Below are 17,018 nucleotides of genomic sequence, written 5' to 3'. Positions count from 1 at the left end.
CTTTGATTTTTTAAAAATTTTTTTTAGATTTCCCAAATGATGTTGAACAGAGCAAGGAAATTTTCACACTATGTCTGATAATATTTTTTCTTCTGGAGAAAGTCTTACTTGTTTTATTTTAGCTAGAATAAAAGCTATTATTTTTTTAACACCAATTTAAGGTCAAAATTATTAGCCCCTTTAAGCTAGATTTTTTTGATAGTCTACCACAAACCATAGATATGTAATAACTTGCCTAATTACCCTAACCTGCATAGTTAACCTAATTACCCTAGTTAAGCCTTTAAATGTCACTTTAAGCTGTATAGAAGTGTCTTGAAAAATATCTAGTCAAATATTATTTACTAGAGATGAGTTATTAAAACTATTACGATAAAGAAATGTGTTAAAAAAAATCTTCTCTCCGTTAAACAGTATTTGGGGAAAAATAAACAGGGGGGCTAATAATTTTGACTTCAACTGTAGGTTTTTTCCATGTAGGAAGGTTTAAAACCAAGTGAGGACGAGTAAATAGTGAGTTCATTTTCATTTTAGTGTAAACTATTCCTCAAAATACGTTAAGTACGGAGTAATACATATAAAAATGCACTGTAAAAAATGTTACTTAGATCTAACTTATAAAAAGTGAGGCAAGTGGTTGCATCGGACGTTTTAGGTTGATTCAACTTCCAGCCTTTTTTAAGTATTTTAAACACTAAAACATTGCTTAAAACAAATGCAATAAAATTAAGTTGAGCCAACTAATATTTCTAAAATTACTCAAATCAGATAAACTTACTTTTTTTGTTAAACTTAACTTACTTATACATTGCTATATGTTGACTGTACTCATTTTAATTAAGTATTATGAACTTAATGATCTAAATAAAATTAACCATGCATATGTCATTTAAAACTAATTTAATTGACTTCTGGCTGTAACCTCAGAAAATAAATCTTCGTTTCTATATTGTAAGCACAATATACACTAGTAAAAACAGATAAACAGACTTTCCTGTCAATAACAATTAAATAAGAATGGGAAGATGGATTAAAGACCATAACATGTATTCAATATCAATCAATGTTCCTTTTAATAGTGACTACAAAATAGGCCATTAATGTGGCTACACATACACAATACATAAATAAAAACATTAATAATACCAGATCCTATTGAGAAATCATCCAAGGCAACTCAGTGAGGAGATTTGCATATTTTGATGAAGATTTAGGATGCATAATGTCCAGTCCCACAAAGAGTCTCTAATATATCTCAAATGTATACAGTTTTGATGGATACTTGAAGTCGAGGACATCGGTAAGTCCAAACAGGAGCCATCATGCATTTGACAGGTTTGGCAAACCTCTGACAGTCCTATGATAATCCAAACTGTGTTGGGCTGATGGCAAATTTTTCCCGTGGGCAGCCGCATGCACCTCTGATTCCTCACAACTCTATTGGTAGAGACAAAAAGAAACAGGAGTTCAGGTGGTTGCTACCAAACAACATTAAATAGCTAAATACTGAATAGGAAATAACTACAAGTGAAGTTACAAAAGTCCAGTGAGAATGATGCATGGATGAAACACCTTAGTTTATCAGTTAAAAATTACCTTAGTTAAAATTACCTAACTTCTATTTAAAAAAATAAAAAAAGGTTATAGAGGTTGTGTAATTACATTATTCCAGGTGTTTTTAGTTATCAAATTTTAAAGAAAACTGTGATTTTACTCAGTGTAACAGTGCATGTCATTGTGTTTTCCTGTCAATCAAAGAATTGTTAAAATTTAGGTATTACATTTTTTGTTTATTTTGGCAACTTATAAAGCATAAGAATGTGTATTTAATTTAGATATTAAAACTGTTTGAAAATGGCTATATGAAAATTATAGAATACAAGTTCTATAATTTAAATGTCATCTTCATTTTGCACCAAACTTTGCACGTCATAATACAAATTTTATTAAATAAATAAATAAATACATTGCCATTTTACACATTACATTAAGGTTTACATTAAATTTTTGCTAAAGCTACATTTAATTGACTTTTTTTTCTTCAAATTTAATGTCACTGGAAAATGACAGTTCAGTGATTCAGTGTTATCAGTTAGCTTTATTGAAAGACTGACAGATAATAAGAAACTGCATTAGGATATTTTTATACTGTTTTTACTGTTGCACACATAAAAAAATCTTCAGATATCAAATGTAAGTTAATTCTATGGAGCCCACTATTGTTTGCAATTTTACCAATGTTTTACTTGCCTGCAAATAATTATAGCTGTAGTTGTATCTAATGTTTTTCTTACCTGGATGTGAAGTTTGAAGATCCACAGGTAACAAAATCACTTTGGTATCTAAAGACCAAGAACATGCATTTTAGAATGAGGTGCATTCAGTTTAAATGGTTCTGTAAACATCAGTAGTAAATGTAATTTAAGTTAAAATAAATTGTAAATCTGTAATTTATTCACTGCAGCATTAAAAAAAACTTATGGACTAAATCTCTAAAACACAAACTTTAAGTTATACTTTCTCTTACGTTAAACACAAACTACTTAACTGTTGCATACGTTTCTGCATTTAATATCCATCCTTAATGTGCTGCTATAACTTAGGTGAGCTAACTTTAGCTAAGTTAGCGCTAGCAAACTGAACCCCCACACCCCGACCGCCCACCAGTGACCTTGTTAATCGGTTCTGCAACGTTAGTTATACCTACTAAGTGTTTTAAAACTACTTTCACTATTTTTTCTCAATAATATCACTTTTAATCATTAGCATAAACTAGCGTTGGTTAGCGTTAGCCAACTTAGCTTTCCATGTGAGAGCAGTCTAACTGTTAACATACCTGAGGCTACAGTACAATTTACAAAGCTAAAACCTCACCTGCCTAGCGAAGACAGCAGTTTTGCATGACTTTACAATTATCATTCGGCTAAATTTGCAACTTACCATGTTAATCAGATCCGCTGCTGGGAGCAGTTAATGTCGACCATTGCAGAAGCTGCGTCTGCCTGCTAAATCCCGGGCAATGAAAAAGGAGTCACGCAAAACTATAAAAATCACGTTTTATGAACACCTGCCCACATCGACAGCTGCTCTAATAAATTGTCTGTGTCAACTCACTTTTATAACATTTATTCTACACAATAACCACGTAAAAAAATCTACTCAAATAAATTGCATTAGTTTTATTAAAAATATACAGTTATATAAAAACTGATATATTTTAAGTAAAGAGGAAGCAAATTAATTTTTTTTTGGTATAAAACAAATAAAATTAACTAGATTGCAATTATTTAAAGTAGATAGAAACAACTTTGTGAGTGTAGCACTTTTTACAGTGTGGTTTGATTTGGCCTAAAGTTAATTCGGTCACACTTTACAATAAGGCTAATTAATGTTAATTAATGCATTTACTAACTTGAACAAACAATAATCTACTACTGTATTTGTTCATCCTAGTTAACGTTAGTTAATGAAAATACAGTTGTTCATTGTTAGTTCATGTTATCTCATGGTGCATTAACTAATGGTAACAACCATTGACTTGGATGTTAATAATGCATTAGTAAATGTTCAATTATGATTAATAAATGCTGTACAAGTGTTGTTCATGATTAGTTCATGTTAGTAAATGCATTAACTAACGAACCTTATTGTAAAGTGTTAGCATTAATTCTGAATCATTTACTGTTATTGTTTTCGTAAATTCATGTCTAATGAGGGCACTTTAAAAAGCTTTGTAATCAAATGTCTAGACTCACAAACTTTATGACATTTTACAACAACATGGTTGTAGAAATGCTAATTATTTTAAGAGATGATGCTTTACCACCACATGCAACATAATGAGGTCACATAACAGCAATTTACACTATACTTTAAAGCCTTTATCACTGCTTTCTGCACATTTCTTTTACGTTTTTTAAACAGCAGGTAGTAAATTTCACACATTGTGCCAAACAACAAGCATATTTTATTTACATGTTATTTCCCTTTCATATCATCCAAATTTCCTGTGCAATCACGGTGGTTGAGTACTTAAATTATTCTACATCTTGAGTTGTGTCTCGTGATTCTTTGGACAATTGTGTTTTTCTGTTTTCCAGTTAAGTTTAGTATGTTTTTTTTATGTCGGATTAGTACAGAAGAGAGAAGAGCGCATGTGGTTATTTATAGTTTTCTGCAGGTCAGGGTGCCATCTGCCCCGCATACACCCTCACAGGCATCAAAACACTGCCCTCTGGTGGAGATTTAGAGATCTGCAGAGCTCTTGCAGCAACACTAGCCTTGAAAATCTATGTGTGAGGTGCAGAATCAAACTGTAGTCCCATTTTATAAAATAATCATATCATAAAATAATATCATATCATAACAATTAATGTTTTTTGTGTGTTTCAGATCACCAGAAGCTGGAGAGAGAGGCCAGGATTTGTCGTCTCTTGAAACATCCGAATATTGGTAACACTTTTTTTCCAGAGACATTCTACCAGAGATTTGTATGAGCTAATACTAACTAAAGACGGAACAAAATTCTCTTTGTAGTTCGACTGCATGACAGCATATCGGAGGAGGGCTTCCATTACCTCGTTTTTGATCTGTAAGTATATATTAGCCTAATCTTCTCTTTTTCTCCACAGTCTTTTTTCCTGTCATTGCTTCCTCAGAGTCTGTGCAGATCGCATTAGACTGCCCCATTTACAAAGTGCTACTGATATTTATGTGATAGCAGGACAGCGCCCAGAGGGCAGCCTTCGGCAAACCGCTGAGCCAATGAGCCCACTTTCAGAATTACTTTTAGAACTGACTTACGGAAGAAAAAGACATTTTTGGCTGTGTTTACGCAGCAGCTGAATGCAGTTGTCAATCTGGTTTTATGAGTGTTGGAAGGAATAGTTTAACCCAAAATTTAAATGTACTGTTAGTTGACCTACCTAGATTTATTCCAGATCTCTGCAATTTGCCTAGGTTCATTACAAATTATTTTTTTTTTCACCTTAAAGTAAATATTCAGAACTTTCACAGTTTTTATAACAATGCTTTTTATCACTTTTACTAGCACAATCTGAAAACCTGTAACCATCGACTTTTGAAAAAGCAAATACTAAAGAAGTCAATGGTTACTTGTTTCCAGCATTCTTTAAAATATCTTCTTTTGTGTTCAACAAAAGAAAAAAAATGCTAAATGGGTTTGGAACAAGTGAAGGGAGAGTAAATGATGAAAGAATCTTCAGTTTTGGGTGAACTATGCTTTAAAATTGTAATCAAAAAGCCCATATTATTAACCAAATTAATAACTATTAGATGTCTATTAAACACACAGAAAAATACTTGCTGGGAACTGATGCCAATCACTAACAATGGCATCAGTTCAGTGCACACACAGTTATAACATATATGGGCAATATCACACAAGTAGCAGTGCGATAGGGCTGTATATTGGCACTAGTGGGAGGTGCGTGTTAACTCGAGGCTGTAGGCCGAGTGCCTTAGTGTCCCGCTAGTGGTGATATACAGTCATATCGCACTGCTACAACAGTTTAACTGCATAATTGTGCGTATAAAAAAGGAAATCAAACATGGAGGAGTCTAAAAACCCTTTTGTATGAGGAACTGCTTTCAGTTGTGGATTAGCAGAAACCGTTGCTAATCCACAAACGCCACTTTAGAGCTAGCATTTGAATGATTCTCTAGCATAATGTCTAAAATAATAAAAAAACAGATGATTTTGCTCATGAAATGCCATCAGTCTACAGAGATTTCCCAGTATTTCTCTGTTGCAACAGTAATTCACAATAATTAACCCAAAGCCAGTGCAAAGCAAACACCAGATTACTATTGTATAAATACAGCATACCATGGTATAAATACAGCACTACAACATACAAAAGAGAGAGATCGGCTTAGAATGTCACTTACCTGTTCTGTAACGATTTGTTCAGCTGTAGTTTGAAACATTAAGCTACACTAAGAAAATTATGTTTTAATGATGGCTTATTTTGTGGTCTCTGTCGCCATCTTGTGGCGGAACATCAACCGTCTTTGCTCTTCTCAGTATGATAGGCGGATGACCGCTGATGCGCTGAATCTCCAAAACATTCTTACCTATAAAAGCCTCAAAGTATGTTGTCATGTTAACAGCTGCAATATTTGTCAAACTGTAGTGCGTTTGTTGATCTGCTGTTACTCTATGTGGGCGGAGTAATACAGAAGGGTGAAGAGGCTATACAAGTGCTGTTATTTAGGGAACCAGACAGAACTGTTGTATAAAATATAATAACCTCCCACTGCATTTGCTAGCATTATACAGTACTTAAAATTCTTAAAGTATATAAAAACATGAAATTATTATAATATTGTGCAAATTAAAGCAACATAAATGTGCTTAGAGTACACTTTCATAACTGTTCTTAAATACTTATGTAGATGATCTAGAAATGTCAAAAGTGCAAATAAAAGTTCATGTTAAAAACATAGGATTGGAGGACTCGTAATATTTAAAGTTAAAATATTTATAATGTATTGGTTTTAGAAGATGGGTTTACACACATAAAACAATACTTTACTGGGAGCTGATGCTATTCAGCTACAATGGCATCGGTTTTGTTCTCACACACACGTTTATAACCTATAATATAGTAACCTCCTTTTGTGTTGTACTCAAGAGAGTAATTCAATCTTGGATGACCTGAACGTAAATTAATTGCATATTTTCATTTTGGGGTGAACTATTTTTAGGGTTAATAGTAACATTCACAAACAGTTCAATTATAGAAATGTGACAACCCCAGTTTAATCATGTTTTAATCACTGTTTGAACTGGAAGATTCAATATTTGCACCTGTTTGTAAATATAATTTCCATTTCTGAACACCAACTGTGTGAATGTAGCCTTAAGAATAGCCCAGACCAATGGATTATGCTGACTTCTGTCTGCTTGACAAAAAATGGCTTATGATGTAGTTCTGTTTGTGGCTGTTGGGAAAAAGGCAGACGAACAGATAGGAGAACACAAGGACAGGCAAGCAGAGACAAACAGGGAGAGAGACACAAGCTGTCATATTCAGTAATATTCAACTGTTTGTGACCCAGATTCGCACAGTATGACAACTGCTTGCACTGCTATTTTTGAATACTGTCACATTTTGTATCAATTTTGTTTGACTTTTTTAGTTTGTTTAGGTTTTGAAAAGAGCACAACACCACACACTTTATCACTGAACCACAGTGGATTCTAAAAGCTACCAACCAAACACAGAATTCAACCATTCAGAATTCAACCAATCAGATGACTGAAGCTTTCAAGTGTTCACTAGTTTAAATGACTTCAAATGTTCAGTTGAAATGTTTTAAAAGACTAGCTTAATGCTACTTTAAAACAAATCCTCTTAACTAATGCAAATTTCTCACAACACATGCAAATAGGACGGAACACAACAGAAATGTTTCAAGGGGACCCGAAAACATGACCGACCCGGCTATTTAGGTTATGGTCAGTGTTCGAACTATACCATGGGCTTTGAGGGAGCTTACTTTTCTTGTGGGCGGGGTCGCTTTAATCTTGAGAGTCCCTTGCCACAATGATGAAGGATATAAAACACACAGGATCTCTTTTCTTAAACAGCAATATATCAAAAACAAATCTATAAATATAAAACAAATATTTATATGTTTGTAACTAATATTACAAAGTAGACTAAGTTAACAAAACATCACAATAGTTTTTAGGGGGATCTCCTCATAAATCACCAGTGTGCAGCATCCACCTTGGTGATGGAACGGCAGCCATATTGCTTGTGGGCAAATTTAAATTCACTTAGCAGTATAGTGTCCCCATCACTATACTGGGGCATTAGGACCCACATAGACTACAGGTTGAGCACCCCCACTGGCCTCACTATCACCACTTCCTGCAGCAATCTTACTTTCCCATGTGGTCTCCCATCCAGGTTCTGACCGGGCACAGCCCTGCTTAGCTTCAGTGGGAAATCATATGAGAGCTGCAGAGATCTAGCTGCCATTTATGCCGTTTGTGTGCAAAAATGCACAATTTTGGCAATAGTTGTGAATTTTGAGTCTAGAGTTTTGAAAATTGTCAAAAGGGTTTTAAATTTGTGGCAAAACAATTGTAAAAAACGGTAATATATACATCCAAAGTATTACACATTATGCAAGTGCATTTAAGTGTCTTCTAAGGTATAATATTTGTGTAATACTTGCTAAAGTGCACTTCTTTTTCAGAAGGAAAGTCTTTGCCTTTGCTGCAATTAGGTTGTTCTTTTGATTGAAAGGTCCTTCCTACAACCACCATAATGAGCGTCTGCATTATTGTCTGTCCACCCCCAACAAAGTCTATTGTTACTCCACTCTAACTATCTACCACTGGTTTGCAAAATAATAAAAAGAGGCACTTGCTGTTTCTATGGGAACAGTGACTTCTCAGATTAGTGAATCTGGCCTCAGGATGTGCAGAGAAAACACAAATTCTGTCATTTATGGCTGTTATGTTGAATTGCTTAAAGATGCCTTTGATATTAAGTAACCTTGAACTTTGATTCCAGGGTGACTGGAGGTGAACTGTTCGAGGACATCGTAGCGAGAGAGTATTACAGCGAGGCTGATGCCAGGTAAGAACATGCAGACTGACACATTACAACAGCAGCACATTAGAGCGTTCATCAGCATCAAGCTGGTTCCACATCAAATATGCTTACAGACAGTTCTTTTAGGTCACATGACTCTTTTGTTTCACTGCGCGCAAGTTATTTATACTGATGATAAATTATACACTGCTTCCCTCCACAGCCTCCTCGGGTGTAATTTAGCATGTGTAAAGGAAAATGTGCATGTGTGTCTTTGGAGCTGGACAAGAAAATGTGCAGCATGTTATTTATAGAGGATTAATGCCTGCTTGCTTTTTAATGAACGTATAACTCTATATTCAATCATGCACAACTGCATACTTGCTTCAGAAAAGACTGATTAAGTCCCTGTTGTGTCTATTTCCCTCTAAGTTCCCTTATTATGGTTGATTTGTGTTTCTTTTGGCCTGCATTATCACACTTTCCCTCAGTCTTACCTTTCTCTTTCACTGTTTCTTTCTCTCTCTCAGTCACTGCATTCAGCAGATTTTGGAGAGTGTTCATCACTGCCATGTTAATGGGATCGTCCACAGGGACCTGAAGGTCAGGACACACGCACATACACGCACACACACTTGCGCCTCCCCAGACAGTGGCGCTCGATGTAGCACAGCCCGAGCCAAATTTAGCACAGTCTGACGTAGCCGGATCTTGTATTGTCTATCAGAAAATAGTCTTGCTGTGTCTCAAAATCTAATATTTAATGCCTTTGTCTGCTGAAATCTTCACAAAGCCTTTTAGCTAGTGATAATCAATCCGCATTTGTGTGGATACAATTCAGACTCTGACAGATTTAGCTTTTCTGTTCTCCGTCCAAAGTGTCTTTCAACCTGCTGAGGAGGAATGAGTCACCCTCGGTGGCTGCTGCTCTTTTATTCAATAAATAGCTGCTTTTGGAAAAGCCATTACCTAGGGGAGAATTAGGAGCATTTAGTGACTTGCTTGTGTGTCTGTTTGCTGTTCTTAAAGCCTGAGAATCTGCTGTTGGCCAGTAAGATGAAGGGGGCGGCTGTTAAGCTTGCTGACTTTGGTTTGGCCATTGAGGTCCAGGGTGATCAGCAGGCTTGGTTTGGTGAGTAACACAAAATTAAGAGAGGGGGAAAATGGTTTTCTTCACTTACATCTATTTGGAAGGGAATCCTGTGCTTATAGTTTCAAGTTTTATTTGCTAATATATTTATATAGTAGATTTGGTAAATGCAAAGGCAAGCATGTATTGTGTGGTCAGTGTAGTGCAATTAAGAGCTGGCTCTCAAACTCACAAGTTGGTTAATTTACTTTCGACAATATTGTTTGTTCGCTACCCTTTTAACATATACTACCGGTCAAAGGTTTAGGGTCAGTTTAAAAATTTTTTTTTTAAAGAAATTATTCTGTTCATCAAGGTGGCCTTTATTAAGTGTAAAAAAAATGTAATTTATAAATATTTATTACAATTTTAAATGAATTATAATAAATACCTTATTGTAATTAGTTTCAAATGAAATTATTACTTCCGTCATCATTATTATTATTATTATTATTATTATTATTAATAATAATAATAATAATAATAATAATAATAATAATTATTATTATTATTATTATTATAATTATTATATAAAGTGATTTCTGAAGAATCATGTGACTCTGAAAACTGTATTAATGAAGCTAAAAAAATCATCTTTGAATTCCCTGGAATAAATTATTCAATTAAATGATAAACAACTTTTGAACAGTTAGTTTATAGTGCAGTAACATTTTAACAATTTTACTGTATTTTTAATTAAATAAATGCAGTCTTGGTGAGCAGGAGAAGCTTATTTTAAAACATTTTAAAATCCCACTGACCCCAAACTTTTGACCGGTAGTTTAGCTTTTTAAAACACAATAAATTAAGTCTTCAATCAAGGATACATTATCCATCAAGGGTATATTAAGTCAAACAAAAGCAACAGTTTTAAATACATTCAAATACATGCTGATCTTTTGAGATTCTAGTTATAAAAGGATCTTTAAAAAATATCACAGCTGTTTTTAAAATTGATAAGGATCACATACAGTTCAATCCAGAAGGATTAGCCCTCATGTGAAATTTGATTTCTTTTTCAAATATTTTTCAAGTGATGTTTAACAAAGCAAGGAATTACAGTATTATATTTTTTATTCATATAAGTCATATTAGTTTTAGTTTGGCTGCATTTAAATAAATATGATACATAATAAAACACAAGATGCAAACGTTTTACAACAGCCATCATTTTGATATTTATTTGAAGGAAAAATATATACACATGCTGTTTGACAGCTCGTAACATGTTGCAAAAACGCTACATAAGCATTACATATTAAGAATGTAACAATAACAAATACATTTAGAGCAAAAGTAATGCACACGTTGTCATCACATAGAATTTGCCAATTCATGACGTTTGCAAGAAAGGCATATATCTATAGGCCTATATTCATATATATGATCAATATTATTAGCCCCCAAACCTTGGCTACAGAACAAACCACTGTTGTTCAGTGAATACAGTGTTTATATATATATATATATATATATATATATATATATATATATATATATATATATATATATATATATATATATATATATATATATATATATATATTACAAAATAACTTTAAACTATAAAATATGATGTACTATCATCATGGGAAAGACAAAATTGATATTAAATTAGAAGTTATAGAAATTTGTATTATATATATATTATATAATAACACTATTATATTTACAAATATGTTACAAAATATTCCCTCTGTTAAACAGCACTTGAGAAATATTTGACAAAAAAAATTTAGCTTTCAACTTACATGACAAAAAAATAAAAATCAGCTTTACATCACAGGAATAAATGATATTTTAAAATATTTTAAAACTAAAAACTGTTCTTTTTTTGTGAATTTGTTCCACAATATGTGTTTTTACTGCATTTTTGATCATAAAAATGCTTTGCTAAGCACTTATCAGCATTTATAACACTTTAGAGTAATGTTGTAAAATAGAGTATTTAATAAAACCAATATTCCACAAACACAGTTCTCTTTTATTTAGAACTTATTTGGGACCAGTAAAGGCTAAACAGGGAACACTGCTTTATTAATCATTTTGCTGTATGCAATTTTGCACGACTAAGCTTTTTCATGCCAACTTGGCCAAATAAACTGCCGTTTTATTGCTCTCAACCACTCTCTCTGTTCAGGATTTGCTGGTACTCCAGGGTATCTGTCTCCAGAGGTGCTGAGGAAAGATCCTTATGGCAAACCGGTGGACATGTGGGCTTGCGGTAAGAAATGAATGAGCCACAGAAATATCAGCTTTATAAGTGAGCCGGTGTGATGGATGTCACTGTTGAAGCTCATTAACTGATTATTAAATTACTGCAGACTGAGTTTTTAAGCAGCGTTGAATCTAATTAGCTAAATGGAGTGTCCCTAGTAAATTGTCTTTCTGTTTTTAGGCTTAAAACGTGTTAGTCCAATCCAAGCAGTTAAATGAATGTTTCAATTTAGCCTTGAGGATTGCATAATTATTGAAGGCAGTTGGATAGTTGAAAATTACTGTAAGGACTACCATGTTACTCATGGTATTTTGGGAAGTACATTCTGAGTAATGCAGAATGATTACTATATTCATGCACACATACAAAAGACAATGTCTGCCTATTTTATTCTATTTTATTTCATTTATTTTTTATTTATTTTTGTTTTATTTTATTTTATTTTATTTTGTATATTGTATATTTATTTTGTAAAAGTAAAATTATATCATATTTTAATGATAGTTAACTAAACTTCAAGTAATACACAGCACAAATATTATCAAAAATAATAATAATAGCATACTAAAAAAAATATTAAAATACCAGCAAAAAACTTGGGCAGAGATATAAATGTTAAACAAAATAAAAAAAGAGAAAGTGAGAAATTTCACTGCAAACATAACATAATCAGGAAGATGTATGGGAGCTTTTGAATGATACTGATGATCTGTTTTGGCATGAAATAAAATAAAATAAAATAAAATAAGGCGACGCAGTGGCACAGTGGGTAGCACGTTCACCTCACAGCAAGAGGGTTGCTGGGTCGCTGGTTCGATCCTTGGTTGGCATATCTGTGTGGAGTTTGCATGTTTTCCCTGCCTTCGCGTGGGTTTCCTCCGGGTACTCCGGGTTCCCCCACAGTCCAAAGACATGTGGTACATATGAATTGGGTAGGCTAAATTTTCCGTAGTGTGTGTATGTGTGGATGTTTCTCAGAGATGGGTTGCGGCTGGAAGGGCATCCGCTGCGTAAAAAAACTTGCTGGATAAGTTGGCGGTTCATTCCGCTGTGGCGACCCCAGATTAATAAAGGGACTAAGCCGACAAGAAAATGAATTAATAAAATAAAATAAAATAAAGTAAAATAATAAAATAAAATAAATAAAAATAAAACAAAATATGTTAATGAAGCTCGGTGCCACCAGTAACACTGGCTTCTGTAGCCATTCTACTGCCTATATACTGTATGCTAACTTGTGTTGATGAATGATTATAGTCGGAGAAGGTCTCTTTTTTATTTGCACAAAAGTATTTCTTGCATATACTGTCTTTAAAGTCAAATGAAAGGGAAGTTAAGATGTCCTTTTTCACATGTCATGGCGTACATCTGATTAAAACGTTCCTAAAATGTGAAAAATTGGAAAATAATTGGATCGCTGGAAGATGGGTGTTGCTAACAAAATGAAGGATCAACAGATGGACGAAAGCAGGGCAGAAATAGGACACGCCCTGATAGCCCCGCCCTAAAGGCATTCCATGTGACCAGAAGTGAAAAAAAGTTGTTTCAAGGGGGAGAGATGGTTATGGTATTTGATAAAACATTATAAGGGCAAAATAATTTGTACAAAATAATGAATTGCACAGATGCAATGTTTTAGCAAACACTACTATGTACACATAAAAATAAGAAGAGTACATTCTGATTTCATGCCTACTGTAATGACCTAAAAAAAACTATTGATTTCATCAGACTCATTTTAAAGCTGAATTTATTTGAAGTATTTTGCAGTTTCCCCTCTGAATGTGGCCATAATAGGAGCTTTCTGGTTCTCACAGGTGTGATCCTCTACATTCTGCTGGTTGGATATCCGCCATTTTGGGATGAAGACCAGCATCGCCTCTATCAGCAGATCAAGGCTGGTGCCTATGATGTAAGACTGAAGTTGAAGATTTCTCCTGCAAAGTGTTCACACTATACAAGAAGACACTGTTAGAGCTACATATGCAGAATATGATGAGACTGTTGATAACCATTGGGCAACATTGATGATAACTTGATGATATCTTGGGTTCCACAGCATATATGTTCATACAAAATAATGAAACTGTGCTCAATTGTGTTGTTTTATCTACAAATGTAGTTTCCTTCTCCCGAGTGGGACACCGTGACCCCTGAAGCTAAAGATCTGATTAATAAGATGTTGACTATCAATCCCTCTAAACGTATCACAGCTGCTGAAGCCCTCAAACACCCCTGGATCTGCGTATGTTTTTTTTAACACATAAACACACACTAGTAAACAAGCTTGTCTATACACAGTACAACAAAGGACTGTTTTAATCTTTACTAATGACTAATTTTTCTATCTTCTTTCTCTTCCTTCAGCAACGCTCCACTGTAGCCTCAATGATGCACAGACAGGAAACCGTGGAGTGCTTGAAGAAATTCAACGCCAGAAGGAAACTCAAGGTTAGTTTTTATCTGATCTTTTACAGTTTTCTACTTTTGACCAAGCTTTAGCTTTCTCCACAACTTCAGAGTTTACTTCGCAGAGCTTCACCACTGTGTGTGCACTTGCTTTTTCACTAAATCTGAGTCACAGAGACTCTGTTTACACCAGGTATTAATATTAATTTTCATTAGTGTAATTACAAGTGGATGAATCAAAGGCCTGCTTTCACAGACAGTGCACTCACACTATGCTATCTGAACCGTGTCCTGGCTTGTTTCCCGGTTTGTTTGACAAGTGTGAGTGCTCTGAATCGGGACATGTCATGCATATGAGCATTCCTGCAAAAGTGATATAGTGCTTGATTAAATAGGAGACAGGGGTTTTGTCAAAATCACAGCGGTCACAAATAATGCATTTGAATGCATGTTAATAAATATAAATGGAGTGAATCAAGGCCAGGGTATTTGTGAAATGTTGGCTTTAAATGTATTTCAGTACACTATTGTATTGCTTTTTGGCTAATTATACTTAAATTACATTTTGTAAGTATTTATGAAAAGTCATTATGAAAAAGGTTTCAAACTAGAAAAAGGATTTACTCTTGCAAATAAACAAAAATGAGATGACATTGCTTCTGCTGTTGCTTCTGTGCTATTCTTTCTTTCACCTCTCTCTTGATCTTGTTTTTTCCCTTTTCTTCCATTTCCAAAACTTTTTTTTTGCAACTAGGGTGCAATTCTGACCACTCTCCTGGTCACAAGAAACTTCTCAGGTACGTCTGGCTCTGCAGAACTGTACGTTTGAATTCTACAGCTGCAATAAACTCCCTCCGTTTTTATTTTCCTGCACAAATACTGTAAACTTGATTCAAAATGCTATAGTTTTTTTCTCATATATCTTGCTTTGTGTTTAATTTGCTGTTTATTATTGATTTATTTTTTTGGAACTAGTCTGTTTTGAAGTGAGGTGGTACACTACCTCTTTTCAGACATTTTATTTAACATTTCTTTCCTGTTTATCATTGCTTTGTCTCTTTTTGGGGGGGTCCTGTGGGTCCCGTGAGGTAAGAGTCTAATTGGACATAAGAAGGGGATGTGTTTTTACTCTAACCAGTGAACTGGTTTGCTTGTTTGACACACTTCCCTGTTACTCTGAGATACTAATTACCCTTGTTTGCATGTTATCAAACAGATTACATTCATATCGTCAACTCACGTTTTGTGTATAACTTCTATAAAAGAATTTTTAAACTAATACATTTGCATTAGTTTAAACTATATTAATGCCACAATAATCAAAAAGTACTTTATGAATGTAATCACAAAAATAAAGTTGACTTACTGGAAGAATAAATGTTTACTGTCTTGCTAATGAAACAAGTATCTTGAATGCTTGCTCATTATCTGGTTACATGTTCATCTGGATATGTTTATGTGCATTTTGCAATGTTACTTTTACAAATCAGGTATAATAATTTAAGGGTGTAGAATTTACTAGCTCTAAGCAAAATACAGTTGTCAATATGTTATAGATAAGGTCATAACTGTATGGTTGTCTGCACTAAATTTGTGATGATCTGTATTCTAAAGCAACTCTTTCTTCGAGGACAAATGTGTTTAATTTATTTATATAGCATGTTTCCAACTGCCAAAAGGCTGCACAAAGTGCTTTACAGAGAAAAAATAAACTGACGATATGGGCATAAAAACAGTAACAGCAATAGGCACATAAAAGGAAAAAACATAGAAAGTGTAACAATAAAAAGAGCAAAAAACAAATTGAAATTTTGCCTAATTATAAGATGCTACCACAGTTGACCACACTAAATAAGATTAAGAACAGGAACGTTTTGATCCCCCCCACCCCCCTACTCCTGACGGGAAGGATTTTTGCTTCAAAAGATCTACAAAATAAACAATTCTTCACTTTAGACTAAAAAATAAGCAGTGACAAAGCCTTTTTTAGTTCTAATGGCAGAGCATTCCAGAGGCGAGGACCTGATATGGCAAAAGCACTTTTGCCCCTACTGTTGAGGTGGGCCTTTGGAACTTTTAATAAAAACTGATCAGCGGAACGCAAGTGTCTGAATGCAGTGTAAATAACAATCAGTTGGGATAAATAATGCGGGCCTAGACCATGTAGGGCATTAAACACAAAGAGGAATTTTTAAAATTCGATTCTTTGTGTTACCGGTAACCAATGGAGAGACCTCAAAATAGGAGTGACGTGCATATTTCAGGCTTTTTGTTAAAAATCTAGCTGCTGCGTTTTGAACTAACTGTAGGTGAGCAATCTAAGACTCAGACAGCCCAAAATATGTTATAATAGGTTAGGTTATATAGGTTATAAGCGCATGTATGGAAAATTCTGGAGAGTGTAAAGGAAGAGAGGATTTCATTTTAGAGAGATGGCGGAGTTGGTAGAAACTCTTTCCAACCACTTTTGAGATATGTTCATCAATTTTTAAGTTCTGGTCTAATGTTTGTTGTAGCATCTTGTAGCAAAACATGACAAATATCCTGAAATAAAATGTCTGAACTGTGCCTTAAGATGTGGTAACTGTACTAATATAATATAATATAATATAATATAATATAATATAATATAATATAATATAATATAATATAATATAATATAATATAATATAATATAATATAATATAAC

At 33.9% G+C, this 17,018-nt stretch overlaps 1 protein-coding gene and 1 long non-coding RNA gene across 29 annotated transcripts in view; one reads left to right on the top strand and one right to left on the bottom strand.

Moving 5' to 3' along the window:
- camk2d2 (calcium/calmodulin-dependent protein kinase (CaM kinase) II delta 2) overlaps window positions 1–17,018 on the top strand; it is a 75,530-nt gene that overhangs the window by 30,570 nt on the left and 27,942 nt on the right. For 21 of the 28 annotated variants that reach the window (XM_087235540.1, XM_087235537.1, XM_087235529.1 and 18 more), the window contains 10 exon segments: window positions 4,393–4,452; window positions 4,537–4,591; window positions 8,553–8,618; window positions 9,104–9,176; window positions 9,603–9,705; window positions 11,843–11,926; window positions 13,738–13,832; window positions 14,043–14,165; window positions 14,288–14,371; window positions 15,084–15,126. In XM_087235540.1, coding sequence (XP_087091666.1) covers window positions 4,393–4,452; window positions 4,537–4,591; window positions 8,553–8,618; window positions 9,104–9,176; window positions 9,603–9,705; window positions 11,843–11,926; window positions 13,738–13,832; window positions 14,043–14,165; window positions 14,288–14,371; window positions 15,084–15,126 — 786 coding nt within the window. 28 annotated transcript variants of the gene reach the window in all.
- On the bottom strand, window positions 1,299–3,014 carry LOC147846717 (uncharacterized). The gene is made up of 3 exons (XR_015476405.1): window positions 2,941–3,014; window positions 2,295–2,342; window positions 1,299–1,437 (listed from the first exon to the last, which is right to left on the bottom strand). It is a non-coding gene; the product is annotated as an uncharacterized LOC147846717 (long non-coding RNA).

This window comes from Danio rerio, chromosome 1, assembly GCF_052040795.2.
Source record: "Danio rerio strain M-AB ecotype USA chromosome 1, GRCz13ab, whole genome shotgun sequence".
Taxonomy (NCBI): domain Eukaryota; kingdom Metazoa; phylum Chordata; class Actinopteri; order Cypriniformes; family Danionidae; genus Danio; species Danio rerio.
This window is presented reverse-complemented; position numbering and strand designations above follow the sequence as displayed.